Source organism: Urocitellus parryii, chromosome 1 (genome assembly GCF_045843805.1).
Source record: "Urocitellus parryii isolate mUroPar1 chromosome 1, mUroPar1.hap1, whole genome shotgun sequence".
NCBI lineage: Eukaryota > Metazoa > Chordata > Mammalia > Rodentia > Sciuridae > Urocitellus > Urocitellus parryii.
In genome coordinates this window covers 171,335,860-171,354,346 of record NC_135531.1, presented here as the reverse complement: position 1 = coordinate 171,354,346, position 18,487 = coordinate 171,335,860, and the positions used below count along the sequence as shown (strand labels likewise).

At 44.0% G+C, this 18,487-nt stretch overlaps 1 protein-coding gene across 1 annotated transcript in view; it reads right to left on the bottom strand.

Moving 5' to 3' along the window:
• Nucleotides 1-18,487, bottom strand: part of LOC144250073 (secretin receptor-like) — a 64,124-nt gene that overhangs the window by 42,632 nt on the left and 3,005 nt on the right. The window contains exon 2 of the mRNA XM_077792481.1: nucleotides 5,087-5,207. Within this exon, the coding sequence (XP_077648607.1) occupies nucleotides 5,087-5,207 (121 nt within the window). The remainder of the gene's footprint in view (nucleotides 1-5,086; nucleotides 5,208-18,487) is intronic.

Below are 18,487 nucleotides of genomic sequence, written 5' to 3'. Positions count from 1 at the left end.
CATTTCCTGTGGCTTGTCTGGCTTTCAAACATTAACCTCCACCCCAGGGAGAACCCAGCAGCTTATCCATTAACTCTGTGCCCCCAACGTGGAGTCCCACTGCCCAGTCCAGACACCAGGCCAGAGCCATGGGGGGCACAGGACCTCCAACTGAGCTCCTGGGGGACCTGCTGCGGTCACAGGCCTGGGCGAGGGCGTGGGTGGATTTGCATCTGGGCACCTGTCCCTCAGCTCCTCCAGAATCTTCCAGGGGACTCAAGGGACACAGGCCTGATTCTGATGCAGATCCCCCCAGCACCTCTACGTTTTGTCAATTCTCCTCTCTTCTTCCAGTCTTGTAGGGAGTTTTACTCTTGGCCACCACATCTGTCCATCATACCCTTCCAGGTGGATCCCTGGGCCTCGCTTTCTCAACTCCTCGGCAGGGGAGGCCTGAAGACCTTTCTAGCTACAGGATCCATGGACCGCCTCTACTTCTGGGGGTTTTAAATCATGTTTCAAAGCACCAGACCCCTTCTCCTCTGTGACAACGGCAGAAATTCAATAAGAAAAACAGTAACGGGAGCTATTTGTGGAGAGGAAGCCCGGCCTGCCACCTTCCCACTCACTCCCCAGGGAACTGCGAGGCAGAACCCTGGAGGAAGTCTCGGCAGAGCTTTCTCAAACCTGGATGCACAATCAGGACCACATGATGAGCCTGAGGCAGAAGGATGACCAGTCCTACTCATGGGTGTGCTGACAGCTTCCCGCACCTGCACCCTGGACTTGGGAGATGGTAGTTCACAGGGGAGATGCCATCCATAGGCAGGGCTGAGTGTGCAGGTGGGTAGAGGGTCTAAGTGGACCCCAATCCACCATAGCCTCGTTCAGCCTGATCGCACACCATCAGAAGAACTCCCCGCTATGAAAAGATGCCTGCTTTTGTATATTAATTCACTTATTTCCAACAAGAGTGTCATGAAGGCCGTAGATCATTACCCCCACTGAAAATTGGGCAGGTTGAGGAGTGAAGGAGCAAAGCCTCTTCCCCGAGATCGAGATCATCAGCGAGGAAGCAGCACCCCAGGCTGGACTTGTTGGGCCTTGCTTTCTGTCATACCAGACACAGTATCTGGGATGGTAGGAGGACCCAGGGTATCAGGACACTCTCAAGAGTACCTCCTGGAGTGTCCAAGGCCAGGATATGGCTGCTTGGAGCCAGGACAGGCAAGGGAAGGCTCAAACTGAGGGTCTCCCTCTCTGTCCCTCACTTGGTGGATGAGTGAATCGATATAAGCACATTTGCAACACCCACAGCACTTGGCTTCTGCCGCCCATGTTTCTTCCCACCTCTGGCTGCTCCTGGCACTGAATGCTGGAGTGCGTGAGGCTCCTCTCCAGGCCCCTTCCTCTTCCCTCCCATGATCCGTCATGGTGAAGCCTCAGCTGCACTCGCCCTTGGTGCCTAAGTTCAACCCTGGCCTGGATCTCTGTCTTCAGTCTCAACTGAGCTTCTAAATCTGAATCTGCTCCCCCAGATACCTGACCTTGCTTCATCTTCCTCCAGATGCTCAAGGTAAACACCTGGAGGACATCCCGGACTCACTCTTCCTCCCCTCCCTCCCTTCTGATCCAACTCATCGCCACCTCCCATCAACGTTCCCCACCCAAAGACTCTGGCATGTACCCGCTCCTCTCCACCAAGGCCACCCCTGCAGAGCAGACCCTCTCCCGCCACACGTCCTTGGTCTCAATCTTCTCTGCATCTGCAGATATCACTGTCCGCTGATGTCAGAAGCCGTGTGTGAATCATGGGTTTGTTGGAGCCATCACAGGGCAGGGGGGCTACTTTTCTGGGAACCCCTGGGTGAAATTCCCCCATTGGAGAAAGCCCAGGTCCTGCTGGTGCCCTGCCCTAGCTCACAGCCCCAGGGTCACACACAGCCACCCTGAAGGTACTGAGAGGGGCGTAACCTGCCAAGCCCCAGACAACTTGTATTCCCCATGAAGCCTGCCACACTAAAACATTGGATGTATTTCCCCCTAAACAAAGAAGTCGCGCTTTCCCCCTGTTTCAGTTCCAGTTCCTATCAGGGCTGGAAGACCCTCCAGGCACCCTGCTTTTGAAAACTATTTTCTGTCTATTGTCCTGTGTTCTTTATTGATTATTTTCAGACTTTTTCCCAGCTGGTTCACACCTCCACGCAGGAATCTGCTCTACCAGGGTGCTGGTAACCCCGCACACTGATGGCCCCTGCGCTCCCTGGTCTCAGGGCTTTCTCCAGCGGCTGGAGTCCACTAGTCCCCCAAGTGCAGGAGGCTGGAATTAGTGATGCTTCGCTGCCTCTGAGTGCTAGGGAATCGGTGGCTAGTTACTCCAGCACCTTGGCCATGCATAAGTGTGTCCCACCTGGCTCCTTATGTGCCCCAGTGGGATTATACTCCAGGTGCCCACAGTGACCACGTAGTGTTCACCCAGTTCCTTCCCCGCTGGGTCTCAGGTCCCACATCCTACTGATCACCTGCTGCTGGGAACCCAAACAGAGACACCCTATTATAGTCCAGTGACCAGCAAATCTTACCCAGAGCAACAGCTTCCTAGTGGGTGTCTCTGAACCTACTCCCGTCCTTCCCCAGGCTGTGGCAAGGGGCATCTTCTCATAACGCTGAGCGTCACACCACTCGCCTCTGCCTCTGCAAGGCTTTCCGTGGCTCTAGCAGTCAGGATGAGAATCCTCCTGGGTGCCAGCGCCCTGCTGCTCCCTGCATCCCTGTCCCTGGTAATGATTAGGCATGTTCAGATCTCAGCTCAAACATCATTCCCTCTGGAAAGCCCTCGTAGAGTCCCAGACCAGGTCAGGACCCTGGGCTCTCCATGCAGGTGGAGTGGCTCTTCAGGCCTTACCTCATTGCCACTTTACATGGGTTTGTGATTAATGGGTCCACGGTCCCCCAACCACACAGAGTCATGATGACTGCGGTGGAGCCTGCCCTTTGCTATTCTTCTCTTCTTTCTCACTAGCAGAACCTGGTTCAAGGTGGCCACATGCATAGCTAAACCTCTGGGTCTCCAGCCATCGTTGCAGCCAGGGGTAGCTGTGCGGTTCGGTTCTGCCAGACACAAAGTGCAAGCAGAGCCTCCCCACCCCCCCAAAAGTTTCAGGAAAGCCAGGCTTCCCCATGTATCCCCACCCCAACTCCCGGCTGCTCTTTCCTTCCAGAAACACAGCAACTTTGCTTTCCTCCCCGGAGGTACAGCAGCCCTTGTAGGACCATGAGGACGAGAGCCACACATTCAGCCAAACAACAGAGGAATCTGGAAGATATGATATCTTGGAACTTTGTACTACCTCTGAGGTTTTTGTAATTTGCAACAAAGAAATCCCTATTTGGTGAAGTCGAAGTATCCAACTTCTGCTGCAAAATGCATTCCTAAGCCATGAGAGGGAGTTCCAGTTCCTCATCATTTATCCTTTGTTCTCCCCATTCCCATCTCATACCATTAAGTGCTAAGTAAATAGTTCTGAATGATCAAACCCAGGACCTCACACGTGCTCGGCAAGCACTCTACCACTGAGCTGCAGCCCCAGCCTAAATGAATGTTCTTAATTTCACACCGAGCTCTTAAAATAGATGTGGAAGTTGAGGCCCAGAGACATGAAGCAACTTAAGAGCCCATGGTTTAATTTAAAAGCTGGGGTTGGTTGGTCTCTTTTCTTCTTTTTAGATTGAGGTAAAATCACATCACATGAATTTAACTATTAACTATTTGAAGTGTGCCAGTGATATTTAGAACCTCATAATACAACATGTAGCCATCTCCTCTATGTAGTTCTAAAATATCTTCACCACCCCCTAAAGAAACCCCATCAAGCAATTTTTCCCCACGGCCCCTCCCCTCAGCCCATCAACGATGAATCTAATTCTGTCTCCATGGATTTACCTAATATAGACATTCCAAATAAATGGAATCATATGATGTGTGACCTTTTGTATTTGGCTTATTTCAGTTAATACCATGTTTTTATGAATCATCTGTGTTCTAGCATGTGTTAGAACTTCATTTCTTCCCCCCTCCCCCCTTAGTTCTGGGGATGGAACCCAGAACTTCACACATGCTAAGCAACTGCTCTACCACCACGCTACAACCCAGCCCCTCTCATTCTTTTTAAAGGCTGAATAATATTCCATTACATGGATGGATCACATTTTGTTTATCCATTCACCCCCATGATGGACATTTGGGTTGCTTCCATCTCTTGGCTATTAAGAATAATGCTGATGGGCTGGGGATGTGGCTCAAGCGGTAGCGCGCTCGCCTGGCATGCGTGCGGCCCGGGTTCGATCCTCAGCACCACCTACCAACAAAGATGTTGTGTCTGCCGAGAACTAAAAAATAAATATTAAAAATTCTCTCTCTCCTCTCTCACTCTCTCTTTAAAAAAAAAAAGAATAATGCTGCTATGAACATTGGGATACAGATGTTTTTTTAAGTACCTGCAATAGACTCTTTTCTTAATGCTACATCCTTCAATGATAGAGAGTAAAGGAGTTAAGTTTAGGAAGGGTATAGAAATACAATTAACACCTAAATATAAAACTCATAATATTTAAAGAGTTGATCAATAATAATTAATATTTAAATTACCAATGTTTACAAACCATTTGTATTTTGCAAATTTTATCTCATTTATCATTATAATATTGAAGTAGATATTATCACCTCCATTCTATAGATCAAGAAACTGAGGCTGAGAGTGTTAAATAACTTTTACACAGTCACACAGCAGTGAATGATTGGAAGCATGGTACCCCAAGGGTTTCTGACCCCATACTGCTTTTCTCACTCATCAACCTGGCAGTGAAGGTGACCACGTGGACAGGAGGCAAACAGCCTTACAAAGTGATTCCCACCAAGCCCCTCCCTTGAGGAAGATGCTAGGAAAGCACTTGCTGCCCCCACATACCCGAGAAAGGAAAAGTGGATGCTGGTTTCTGTAGACTGCTCACCAGTCCCCCAGCCCCTGCTGACTAAGTGAACAAAGCCAACCCAGTGCCCCACATCCCAGCCTGGTGGGTCAGGGCATGAGCTGAGCAGATGTCATACCTGGTGCTGGAAGCTGTGGGCTGACGTCTTCTCGCCTGTCCTTGGAGAGTTCCTGCAGGCACTGGTCCTGTTCCTCCTGCAGCAGCCGAAGCACGTCACACAGCTGGGGCAGGGCTCCAACCTATGAGTCCAAACCAAGGGTGCTCATCATCACTACTAGTCAATCCTACCACCCAAGGACTTAGTGTGAGCAAGAAGCCTCTAGAAGGAAAACTCAAGCCCACGGTGGTTAGGGGCTCTGACCGGGGTTGTACACCCAGGGCTCTGGATTTCAGCAGACAGCTTTCCAGGTGGTCAACGACAATATCTGAATCTCTCGTCATCCCTACTCTCTGTGTTTCACAGATGGAAGTTTCAACATGAAGGAGCAGGGGAAGAAGTCCCTGGAGTTAAAGCTAAACTTGAAAATGGCCCAAATAAACAAAAGTCTGGGCCAAGAAGAAAAGCCAAGGTAGTGCTAGATCCAAAGGCAAACATAAATGCTGCTCTAGTTAACTCCTATTTGGGGTCCTGAACATCGACTTACCCCTTCACTAATGCAGTCAGAAAGGCCCTACAGCTGTTAGCAACTCCTCCTTCTCCACTCCCTGACACCAAGCGATCAGGGTTGATGGTCCCCACGAAGCACACACATCACCTCTCCTGGCCCAGAGCCTGGGCCCAGCCACAGCCAGTTGCCACGGAGACACTGGGTCCATCAGCTCTGACACCATATCATGCTCCTTCAGCCCTACATTTCCATTTTGACTGACACAATACAGCAAATAACATTTCCCTCCGTAGTGTTAAGGGTCAAACCACATCTCCACCCCCTAGTGACTTAACTGGCTGTATTTAGACTCTTACCCTGAAACAAACTCAGCTGTCACCTGGTAGCCACACATGAGATTGGTTCTAGGATCAGTCCCCACTCCCCTCAGGAAATCAAACCCCACGGAGGCTCGAGTCCCTTACATAAAATGACATGGTATTTGCATAGAGTCTACACACATCCTCTCTGGATGACTTAGAATACCTCATACAATGCAAGTGCTTGGTGGGTAGTCGTTAAGCTGAAGTTCAGAGAATGATGACCAGAAAAAGAGTATGTACCTGTTGACTATAGACTCTTCTTTAAAAAATGTATTTTCAATCTGTGGATATGGAACCCATAGCTATGGAGGGCTGACTATAGTTTACCTAAGAACATAGCAATTGTGTGGCAGTAAGTGGGACCCAGCCCCACACTCTGGGTCCTTGCGCTCTTCATCTTGGGGTCTCGCCCAGTCTTAGCTGAAGCCTGTCTTCTTCAGTACGCTCTGGCTTTTCAGAGGAGGTAACGGGAGGGTTTTTGCATAGAAAAACCCACACAAGGTTGGCAGGCCCTGTCTTTCAGCTCATGGGGACTGTGGAGAATCACCCTGAGACTGACATCTTTCTTCAAGGTGATAAAGGGTTGGATGGCCAGGACAGGTACAAGCTTTTAGTGAGTGTAAAGAATTTCATGTATTAAGTGTCAAGAAATGCTCACACTCTTTGGTCAACTAACTACTTCCAGGAGTCCAACCCATATATGGGTAAAGCCTTTTGTAGACAAATTATAGCAGTTTTATATCTGATAGGAAACAAGACAGGTTCTGCTTTCAGGAAAATGGGTCAGATATACTACTCCTATGACTTCCAGTAAGTAAGAACAAATAAAACCCTGGACACCATCTTTAAAAGAAGATGATTTCGAAAGGTGGAGAGAGGAAGATGGAGGGCCAGAGGACTCAGGGCCTAAGGAAGGACAAGCTGCTGTTTTCCACCTCCTCTGTCACAGTCCTGGAGCGGCAGAAGTTTGGCAATGAGGCACCGCCAGAGGCCCACGAAAACCCCAACAGAAGGCTCCTCTCTGTGGCCAAGGACCAAGGAAGGGGCTCCAAACAAGGCCCAAAAGGCTCTGGAACAATGACTTCTCACTCCTGCAAAACACCAAAGAGCCATCCCCCACCCCCCGGGAAAGGCCAGGAGGGGAGTCCGGACGTCCACCCCAGCCTTGGTGATGTGGATATCATGGGGTCAGCAAACCCTGGCTGGGGGTGTGTGTGGGGGGTCCAAGAGGCCAAGGGAGGAACTGGAACTCCCATCCTGCTACATGGTAACAAAGTTGCCCCCAGTCCATGACGTCAGTGGACAGATGGCACCCAACCCAGAAGCAATCCCTCCCCAATCCCTCCCCAGTAGTGTCAGAGAAGGCCCAGTGGAGAGTCAGGGTTTTCACCAGCACCCAGCGTTGATTAGGCCCCTCTAGTGCGGTGCTCCAGAAGACCATGTGGAAAACAGAATTACCCACCCCATCCCATAACCAACAGCAGCCCCCAGGTGTCAGATGAGGCAGGTGAGGGAGCCGAACTTCTAATTTCTACCTGGCAGCAAGAAGGCAGTGCTCGCCCACCTTCACCTGGACAGAAAGAGGCAAATAAGAGAGAAACTTGAAATAAGAACTACCGTCTCGTCATACGAAAATGTCCAACTCCCAACCAAAGATTACTTGTCATATTGAGAACCAAGAAGATCTCCAAATAAATGGAAAAAGATTACAAACACCAACAGAGCTCTGAGAATGACCCGATGAAGATTTTTAAAGTAGCCATCACAAAAATGCTTCAATGAGCTATTAGGAGCACACTTGAAAGGAATGTAAGAATACAAACTGAGGGGCTGGGGATGTGGCTCAAGCGGTAGCTCGCTCGCCTTGCATGCGTGCAGCCCGGGTTCGATCCTCAGCACCACATACAAACAAAGGTGTTATGTCCGCCGAATACTAAAAAAATATTAAAAAACTTTTCTCTTTCTCCCTATCTCTCTCTCTCTTAAAAAAAAAAAAAGAATACAAACTGAAAAGGTAAGAAGGAAGGAAGACCGAAGAAGGAAAAAAGTAACAGCAAAATAAAAACAGAAAATAGGAAAATTAGAGAAGAATCAAGTAGGAATTTTAGAATTAAAAAAAATCAAATTTTAAAATTCAGTAGAAGGAGCAGAACAGTGGTCATGGTGATGGTGAAGAGGAGAGAGGAGAGAATCAGTGACTAGAAGATAAAACAATAAACATCACCCAGCTAAACAACAGAGGAAAATAAACTGACTATGAAAATAATCAGATCCCTAGGAACCTGGGACAGGGGACTATGAAGAATATGTAATGTTCATTGTTTTTTTTTTTTTTTTTTAGGAATTTAAGAAAGGCAAAACACATACACTTACATGTTCAACAAGCTGAATGAACCCCAAAGAGATTAAATCTAAAGAAATTCAAACTAAGGCCTGCTGTGATTTTTGAAAAGTAAAGACTAAAATAATAATAATAATAATAATAATAATAATAATAATACCCCAAACAAACAAACAAAAACCAACAAATATGGAAAACAGCTAAAGAAAAACTACACCATCCGCAGGGGAAAAGCAATTAGAATGAACACTGATTTTCCATGGGAAACCATAGAGTCGGAAAACAGTGACTCAATATTTTTCAGGAACTTTTAGAAGAAAAGAACTGTTAAGCCTGTGCATCTATATTCAGTAAAAAAAAAAAAAAAAAATACCCCAGTAATGGAGAGAAGATTAAGACACGCTTAGATAAGAAAAGCTGAAAGAATTTGTTGCCAGCAGATCTACTTTGAAAGAATGGCAGAAGGAAATTCTCTACACAGAAGGGAAAAGCTAAGAGAAAGAAACTTGGTTCATCAGCGAGGAAGAAAGAGACCAGTAAGCAAAAAAGTGGGCAAGTGCTTTCCTTCTCTTCAGTTTTATAAATAGGAAATGGTCCAAGCAAAGATTAAAACACTATTGTTATTGTTCCAAATGCAGGTAGAGAAAATAAATTTAAGACTAGTATGCTATAAACAGGAGATGGTGAAGGGACGTAAATAGAGGAAATAGTCTATACTTCACTTGAACCAGTAAAAGGGTAATTAATGCCAGTAGACTGTGAGAACACATGTGTATACAAAGTAATACTTAGAGCAATCAATAAAACAACTATGTGAAGAGCTACATACAAACACACAATAGATGAATCAAAATAGAATTTTAAAAAATAAACAAAAAAATAAACAAAGAAATGAAAAGTTTAAATAAAAAATAAAATGGCATACTTAAGGCTTCACCCATCAATAATAACATCAAATGTAAGTGGCCTAAATATAACAATTAAGAGAGATATTGGTATATTGGGTTTTAAAAATATAATTAAGCTATATATTGGCTATAAGAAAATCACTTTAAATAAAATGATATATAGGCAGATTAAAAGGATATAATAAGATAAATGATGCAAACATTGATCAAAGAAAGTAAGAGTAAATATATTAACATTAGATAAAGTGGAGTGAAGAGAAAATACAAGGACCAGAGATGGAGAGGGATTCTGAATAATGATAAAAAAAAGACAATCTATTCAAAACACATGGCAATCCTAAGTGTGTATGCACCAAACACCCAAACTGTGAAATATGCAAAGCAAAAGCTCATAGAATCAGAAGGAGAAATAGACAAATCTGCAGTTTTACGTTGTAGACTACATACCCTTCTCTCAACAATTGATAGGATGACTAGGAAATCAACAAGGATATAGAAAATACTGTCAATCAACACAACCTAATCAACATTTACGGGATAACTAGGATACACATTGTGTTCGTCCTCTTGCCATCACTGCAACAAAAAGATGGTAGAAATCAACTTCTAAAGAGAGAAGGTTTGTTGACTCAGTTTGGAGGTTTCAGTCCCTAAGCAGTTGGCCTTGTTGCTGAGGGCCTGTGGAGATACCTCATGGTCAAAGTGCAGGGTAGAGCAATCCATCCACCTCATGACTGGAAATGAAAGAGAGAGGGGAAGAGGAAGGGTCTGGGGTCCCACTGTCCCCTTCCAGGGCACGCCTCCAGTGACTGCAAGACCTCCCACTAGCTCCACTTCTTCAAGTTTCTTCCACCTCCCCATGGCGCAAGTTGAGGACTAAAGCTTTAACACATGGGCTTTGGGGAAATATTCCAGATCTAAATGAGAGCACACTTAGAATTCGTTTAAAAATAAAATAACTGCTTAGATGTGGATCTAACAAACATAGAGCTTGTATCCTGAAAACTACATGATGATGATGAAAGAACTCAAAGATTTAAAAGAAGAGTGGGGCATACAGATGTTCCTCCACTTACGAGGGGTTTACAGTCCCAATAAATTGACAATATTGTAAGTCAAAGTGCATTTAATGCTTCTAATCTGCCGAGTATCTAGCTCCGCTCCATAGTACACTGCAGAGGGCTGGTGGCTTCCCAGGGATCACTGTGAGCTGCAGCTCGCTCCACTGCCCAGCTCCACTAGACAGGATCCTACCCACATTTCACTAGTCTGGGAAAAGATCCAAATTCAAAAAAGCAAAGTACAGCTTCTGATGCACGCTTATCCCTTCAAGGGTGTGAAACCCCTTTATCACTTTCACACCCATGTAAAGGGCGCCCAACCATCCTAAATTGAGGACCATCCATAATCCCAGAAATGGAATAGCTGGATCATATGGTAAGACTATATTTAATTTTCTTAGAAACCACTGAGCTCTCTTCCACAGCAGCTGCCCCATTTTACATTCCCACCTGCCCGTGTACGAGGATTCCAATGTCCCACACACTTACAGACACTCGTGACTTTTCCGCTGCTGTTGTGGTTTTACAAAGGCCATTTGAGTGCCATTGAAGTGGATGGTCCCACAGTTCTTTTCTTTTACCCATGACCCTTCAACTCAAATGCAATAAACCGAGATTATTTTGTGTGGTGGTATGCAATCTAAAGAAAGGTTTGGTGCCCTGCAGTGTGTATGTGACATGAATGGCATTCTGCTGAAAGGACTGAGCCCATGGCTTCCAAGTGTTGACAAGAGAGAAGGAAGATGGCCCTCGGGGTTGTTGGGAGTGGCTGGGAAAAGATGGTGCTCAGTGGAACAGCTACCTGGACAATATGTTGGTGACAGAAAGTGAAATGAGCTCTCTTATCATAAATTAACCTAGAGATAGGGGAGGAGAGACTGGCATTTAGTAGATCCATGCATATTTATACATGCATTTTAATATACTTATTAAAAGTGCTAAGTATCATTGTACTTCAACTGCACAAAAAGATAAATGAAAAGAATTTCTGAACTTTATATAATAAAATTTTTCCTCCAAGCAACAGCTATTAATTTTTAAAAGATCCCTTTAAAGTTTAACAGTTAAGGGGAAAAAAGCCCACAAATATTGCATTTGGGTAAGTATATGTGTTTTGTTTTGTTTTTCTTTTAATTGTATTAGTACCAGAGTTTAAATGAAAAAAAAAATAGTATTTCTTTACCCTAATCTTTACCTGTTCTTCAGAAACAATGATTTTCTGCTCCTTTTAGTTATTCTTTTTCATTTTTATCTCCATATTTTAAAATTATACTCTCATTATTATTTCTTGGTTTACTGAGACACTTAAACTTCCAATTAAGGAAGATAAAGATTTAGATGTTTTAAAGTATTCCACATATATTAATCTCCTCTTAGATTACCTATAATTCTCTTCATTTAATTTTTGGCAAAACAAATGTCCTGTATTTATAATGGCTTTTTTTGACTATGAAATACTGTTTGCTTCTGGGTCAAGTCACATAAAATGATTATGTGTCTCTTGTACATTTTGTTTTTCCTGAGGTCAGTAATTACTGTGATTTTTCATTTGATTACTTTTCTATGTACCTGTAGCTAATTTTCCCAAGTGGTCCTACAGCTCTGTCAACAGTCCTATTTATTTTTTCTCTGGAGACTGCTCTCCCAGAGTCCTTCACCCTCCTGCTCCACCCTCCTGCTCCACCTGTGGCCCGCTACCTGGCTGTGGTTTGGGGTGCCCCCTTCCCTCCTCTCCTGCTTGGAGTCCTGTTTTCTTAGATTGCATGCCATGTGATTTGCTCTCTTATTTTGCAGAAGCACTGAATTTTCTAATAGCTTCCTAAGAAAGCACATATAGGGAGTTCATTTATTTATTTAGCTGGGGATGGAACTCAGAGCCTCATGCCTGCTAAGCAAGCATTTCACCATTCCACCACTGAGTTACAGTCCCAGTCCTGCAAGAAAAGTTTTTTAATTCTTCTTACTGAAGTGAAAAGTTTGATTGATTATCATACTAATAATTCGCATAGAGAATTCTAGTTTGAGAAAATTTTTCTCCCCATTTTTTTTTTCCAGGATTGAAGACTGAACCCCGAAGGGTCTTGCCCATGCTAGGTAAGCACTCTACCACTGAGCAAAATCCCTAACCCTTCCTCCCTAATTTTGAAGGGAGGTAATACTGAATTTGGTATAGTATTCAACTCTTCCTGTGCCGTTGAGTAATAAGAGTCAGATGCAATTCCAAATTGTTTATATATAGGGACTTTTTTGTTTTCCCTTTAGAATTATTTAAGATTTTTCTTTGTTTCTCATTGTTGTAAAATGTAATGGAGAAATTGTTTTCTTTTTGTTGGTTGGTTGGATATTCTGTGAAAAGTTGTGTTCTTCATTTTTGGGAATTAAAAAAATTACATTATTTATTTTGTTATTTCACCCCTTCACCTTCTCTGTTTCTCCAGAATTCATTAAATATTGAACTATCTGGATCACTCCTTTAATCTTTTCATCTCTCTATCTTATAATCTCCTCTTTGTAATCTTTCTGGGAGATTTCCTTGACATTATCTGTGGAGTTTTTAAGTGAATGTTTTATTTTTATGCATTTCATTTCCAAGAAACCTCTCTTATCCCATTATTCCTTTCCCATAGTAGGGCTTCAGCATCCTTTTTTTTTTTTTTTTTTTAACGCTGTATTAGTCTGTTATCTGTTGCTGTAACAGAGTAACACAGACTGGGAAGTTTATAAAGAGATTTATTGGATTCACAATTTTAGAGGCTGGGAAGCCCAACAGCATGGCACTGGCATTAGGCAAGGGCATTACATGACAGAAAGGCAAGGCACCACATGCAAGAGAGAAAGCATGCAAGCCTGGGTCCTCTCTTTCTCTTCTTTTTTTGGAGCAGGGAGGGTACTGGGGATTGAACTCAGGGTCTCTTGACCCCTGAGCCACATCCCCAGCCCTACTTTGTATTTTATTTAGAGACAGGGTCTCACTGAGTTGCTTAGGGCCTCACTGTTGCTGGGGCAAGACTCCTGTCTCAGCTTCCCCAACCACTGGGATTACAGGCTTATAAAAGCCACTGATCCCCTGGTGGTGGCCCCACCCTCAGGACTTCGTCTAACTGTAATGGCCTCCCAAACATCTTCTCTCCAGATACCATCAACATATGAATTTGGGGAGTAAGTTGCCAACACATGAGTTTTGAAGGGACAATTCAAGTCACAGCAACCGTGACCTCTCCTCTCTGGAGGGTCTGTTTTCTCTGTGTTCCTTTCTTGTGTTTGTTTGCGTCCACCTTGGAACCCTTCCTTGACGTCATATTCAGGTTTTAGGCACTGACAGTTCTTGGAATTGCTGGCCTTGGACAGGTTGTTGACTGGTGACCTTCCCTGTGACTCAGTCAGGCTGTCGGGGGTCACTGCCAAGATCCGTGGTGTCTCCCTCCCTGAGGTCTTTCCTGGGTGCTCTACGCCCATTCCACAGCTTCTCTTCCGCCCAGCACTCAGCGGGCTGTTTCTCCCATGCTGCTTCCTTTTGTAATCACTTTCCATTTTGCAAAGATCTCTTGAGATCTCTGCTTTGCTGTTTTCTTTTGTTCTCTTTGACTTGTGGGTTTAAGCCTTTTTCATTTCATTTTAAGGGAGTTTCATGTCATCTTAAGGGAGTTTCTAGGAGCAGAGTCAACACATGTGGTCAGTCTGCCACATTGTCAACTCGATACCCTAAGTATGTGTTTGAAAAGTCCCCACAAATTTAATAAGAGATTGCCAAAGAAAAATCCCTAAATGATGTTTTTCTTTATTATTTTATTAGAAGAACAAAGACATACAGAATGTATTCTTTCTTAAAGAATTTAAGTCTTAGCCACCCTTACATTCTTCTATTGATAGAGTCATGTCAAAAAGTTTGACTTTTTAGATATTTGAACCACAAATGTTTTTGTATTTACTTTTGTCTTTCCTGGAATTTGAAGTTTTCCTTTTCTTGATCACAAAAATTCATAGACCTTCACCTCATCATTATATCTCCTAGTTGTACTTCTAGATTCTGAAAGAAACTTGTATAATATTGTCAACTATCTTCTCTGGGACTTTCTTCAAGGAACAATTTGGTTTTTTGAACTAAATCCTCCCAAGGGTGTTGCAGAACTGTGAACTAATATCCATACATTGCCATCCTCGGTGAATTCTACTTCTTAAAAAAATCTTATATTTTAGATTGAGTTTTGAATTTGCTAGGGTATAACCTATGGTAATTTTTTTTTAAGAAATGGTACGTAAGTTTATGAGTATTTCCATAGCCAGTTGTGACTCTGTGGATAATATCACCCTTTGTCTCACTCAACACCTAGTCCAGGTTGAGCCTTCTGGAGTCCAAGTTCACATTTGCTGCTTGATGATGCTGTAATTAACCTTCACCATTCCTTTTGTATTAGTCAGCTTTGTGTCACTGTAACCAAAATACATGACAAAAACAACTTAGAGGGGGAAAAAGTTTATTTTGGCTCATGGTTTGAGAGATTCAGTGGATGATCATCCAACTCCATTGCTCTGGGCCCAAGGAAAGCAGAACATCATGGAGGAAGGGCATGGTGGAGGAAAGCTGTTTATCTCATGGCAACCAGAAAGCAGAGGGGGGGGCGGGGCAGGAGCCAAGGGGACAAGATATAATCCCCAAGGTCACAACCATAGTAACCTACTTCTTTCAGCCATACCCACCTGCCCAGAGTTACCACCCAGTTAGTTCATTCAATTATTAATCCACTAAATGGATTAATTCACTTATTAGATATAGTTCTCATAATGTAATCATTTCATATCTGAACATTCCTGCATTAACACAGGAACTTTTGGGGGACACCTCATGTTCAAATCATAACACCTTTCTTTAAGTATTTTTCCAGATGGTAGACATACTTTGAGATGCCCTTCAGCCTGTGAGCCAACAGCTCCTCACTGGGAAGAACGCTTCATCTCTATGTTGGATCAATTGAGAAAAAAATAAACAATGCAATAGAGAACAATCTGCCTTCTTCCTTTGGAAACTTAGTATTGCTACCTGGATGGTGGACAATTCTTCCATTCTTGAGACATGTAAACTTGGACATTATAGGACAGCCGTATTTTTTCCTCTAGAAATCAGTTGAATAATCCACTCTGCAGAGAGAGGGGATAACAAAGCAGATCTCAATGTGAGAGGGAAAATGTCAAGAGAGTTCTGCTATTGTAGAGTTTAATTTTGGACTCCTAAATCTGAAAATATAAAACGTGGGAGGAGACATAATAAAAGCCTATTAAATTCTGAAGAAAGTGAAAGGACTCAATATCATTTTGCTTTTTACACTTCGTATATAATTACTTACCTGCTAACTTGAGACTAGAAAGAAATCGTTTGACAGGGAGAAATAATAACATAGTTTACACTATGAAAAATAAGAGTATCATATAACCAGTAAACATTCATTTGATACCTACTACATGTCCATCAGTCTGTCCATCACTGGGGACACAAAGGTAAATGGATGTGGTATCTGCCCTTGAAGCACTGAAAAGTATCTAATGACTTCAAACTGGCCTTTGGGTGTATGAAAAAGTCCTCAACATCATTCATCACCAAGGAAATAAAAATCAAAACCATAATGAGATATCACCTCACTCCTGTTAGGATACTTACTATCAAAAAGATCAAAAGATAACAAGTGATAGGAAGGATGTGGAGAAAAGAGAACCCTCATACACCAATGGTGGGAATGTAAATTGGTGCAGCCATTATCAAAATGATATATAGGTTCCTAAAATTTTTTAAAAATAGGATTATAATATGACCTGGTATTTCCACTGCTGGATATATACTCAAAGAAAACAAAATCAGCACCTCATACCAATATCTGTATCCCCCACGTTCACTGCAGCTCTATTCACTATAGACAAGATAGAATCACCTCTAAGTGGCCATCAGCATACAAATAGATAAAGAAAATGTGATATAAGTACCATGGAATATTATTCAGTTTTTTAAAAAGAAGGAAATCCTGCCACTAGCGATACACAACTAAACCTAAAGGACATTATGCTAAATAAAACAAGCCAATCCCAGGAAGGAAAATACTATATGTGGAACCAAAAAAAGTTGGGCACGTAGAAGCAGAGAGTAGAATGGTGGTTGCCAGTAATGGACAGAGGGGAAGAGAAGAGATGCCAGGAACTGCTCTCCACACCCTGCCCACAACACTCCTGGGAAAGGCCAAGTGAGGGTAGCCTGCCAGCCAGGAGGAGACCCCTCACCAGAAACCAAACCCTATAGGACCCCCATCTCAGATTCCAGACTCCAGAAGTGTGAGAAAGTCAGTCTTTGCTGTTCAAGTCGCTCAGCCTGGGGTATTTTGTTCTAACAGCCCGGCTGACTAAGATGAATGGGAAGGAAGGGAACCGAGAGTATAATTTAGACAAAAGAGGAAGTTTGTCCAGGGAGCCTCACCTCTCAGGAAATGAGAGACAAATGCTTCTGCAGGAATGAAAGGGCAGGTAGGGAGATCCGGAATGTGAAAAGACAGGTGGCTATCAGGGAGCACCTCTGAGAGCCAGGGGTGAGGAAAGTGAGGCAGGACCTGGAGGACTCTAGAATCAGGAGACCTTTTGAATCCTGGCAGCACAATGCGCTGGGCTGCAGGACAGGATTAAGCAGGGATGCCCTTCCCCTTAGAATCCATCAGACATGGACTGTGGAGGCTGGGTGGGCCCAGGGTGGTCTGATTTTCTTAAGTCTGCACCACGCACAGCAGCCTTCTGCGGAATGTAAGAGGGTACATAGAATCTGAGTGTTGTGGGTTTTACCTTGGGCTGAGGTTTGTCCCAGGGCCTGAGTGGGGTCAGCAGTGAGAGTCTTGGCCTTTAGTGGACAGGGAAGCAGGGGCCACTGGAGGAGTCTAATGGTGGCAGAGCTCTAATCCTAGAGAGTAAATCTGGGCTTTCAAGGAGGGTGCCAGGACAGCAGCTGAGCCTTCCCTGGGCATGGCAAGAAATTGGGGGTAAGGATGGGTAAGGACAATGGAGCAGGGTGGAGGGAGGAGAGCTCTGTGGGAACCCCAAAATGTGATGCCACAGGTGAGAGAGGGCTAGTCATTTGATTTTGTGAACCCCTAAGCATATCTCTGGTCCCCTTAATAAGTATATAATCTGGTGGTTGTTTTGGGTTTCATAAGGAGTTGAGATAAAATGAAAATTCACATCACTCAGATATTTGGGAAAGGATTTTAGGATGGCCCCTTGGGCACAGAAACCCAGAGTGAGACTCTATGGGAGCAGCTGGTTGAGGTCATCAGATGTGTGGCGGAGATCTTATGCCACCCTGTCCAGACAGGTACCCTTGAGCAAGTACCTTCACCTATCTCCAAGTCTCAGTGTCACTGTAGGGATAACGACTGCTGATGTGAGAATTAAATCAGATAGTCTCTGAGGGACTTAGCAGAGTCTGGTGTGAAACTGCAGCTCAATAAGGAAGCCTTCATCACCATCACCACCACCATCCTCATCATCACCACTATTCATCTATGTTAGTGGTATTACATTTTTATTTTGAAATTCACAAGCACTTCTTGAGAAAATTAGGAAGTGATTTTCATGTGCACACAAAAAAATTCTCCAGTAACCTTCCTCTGAAGAGTCATCAATAACATGCTCTCGTGAGCCTGCCACAGGTCTGGTCAGCCACTAGACCCAGATGTACCACAGACTGGGGCAGGGGCCACCATGTGCCAGAGGCTTCTATGTGTCAGACCACTACTTGGAGTTTTTATGTTTTCTGAGCCATCGACTAGGGAGGAATGAGGAAAGGAGGGGGAATGATGGGAAGGGAGGTCAGAAAAGATCAAGGAGCCCGTTGCTTGCAGAAATCTTTTTGTCTGTCTTAGAAATAGATTTTTGTCACATACACCTGTTTCTGTCCTTTGACTCACATCCCTGTCACCAATCCCATTTCCCTGAATGCAATATGCAGTGAGCTTCTATTGTGAGCCTGAATAATGTTATTTCCCCTGGAATGTGATAGCCTTTAAGGAAATGGACCTCATACAGGGGCACTTTTGTCTTCCCTACCCCCAGAGAATAGTTGCCAATGTCTGCAGACATTTTCTGTTGTCACAACTTTGGAGAGATATTCCTGGTTTCTAGTGGCTAGATGCCAAGGATGCTACTAGACGTGGTACAATGCACAGGACAGCCCCACAATACAGAATTATCTGGCCCCAAATATCCATAGAAT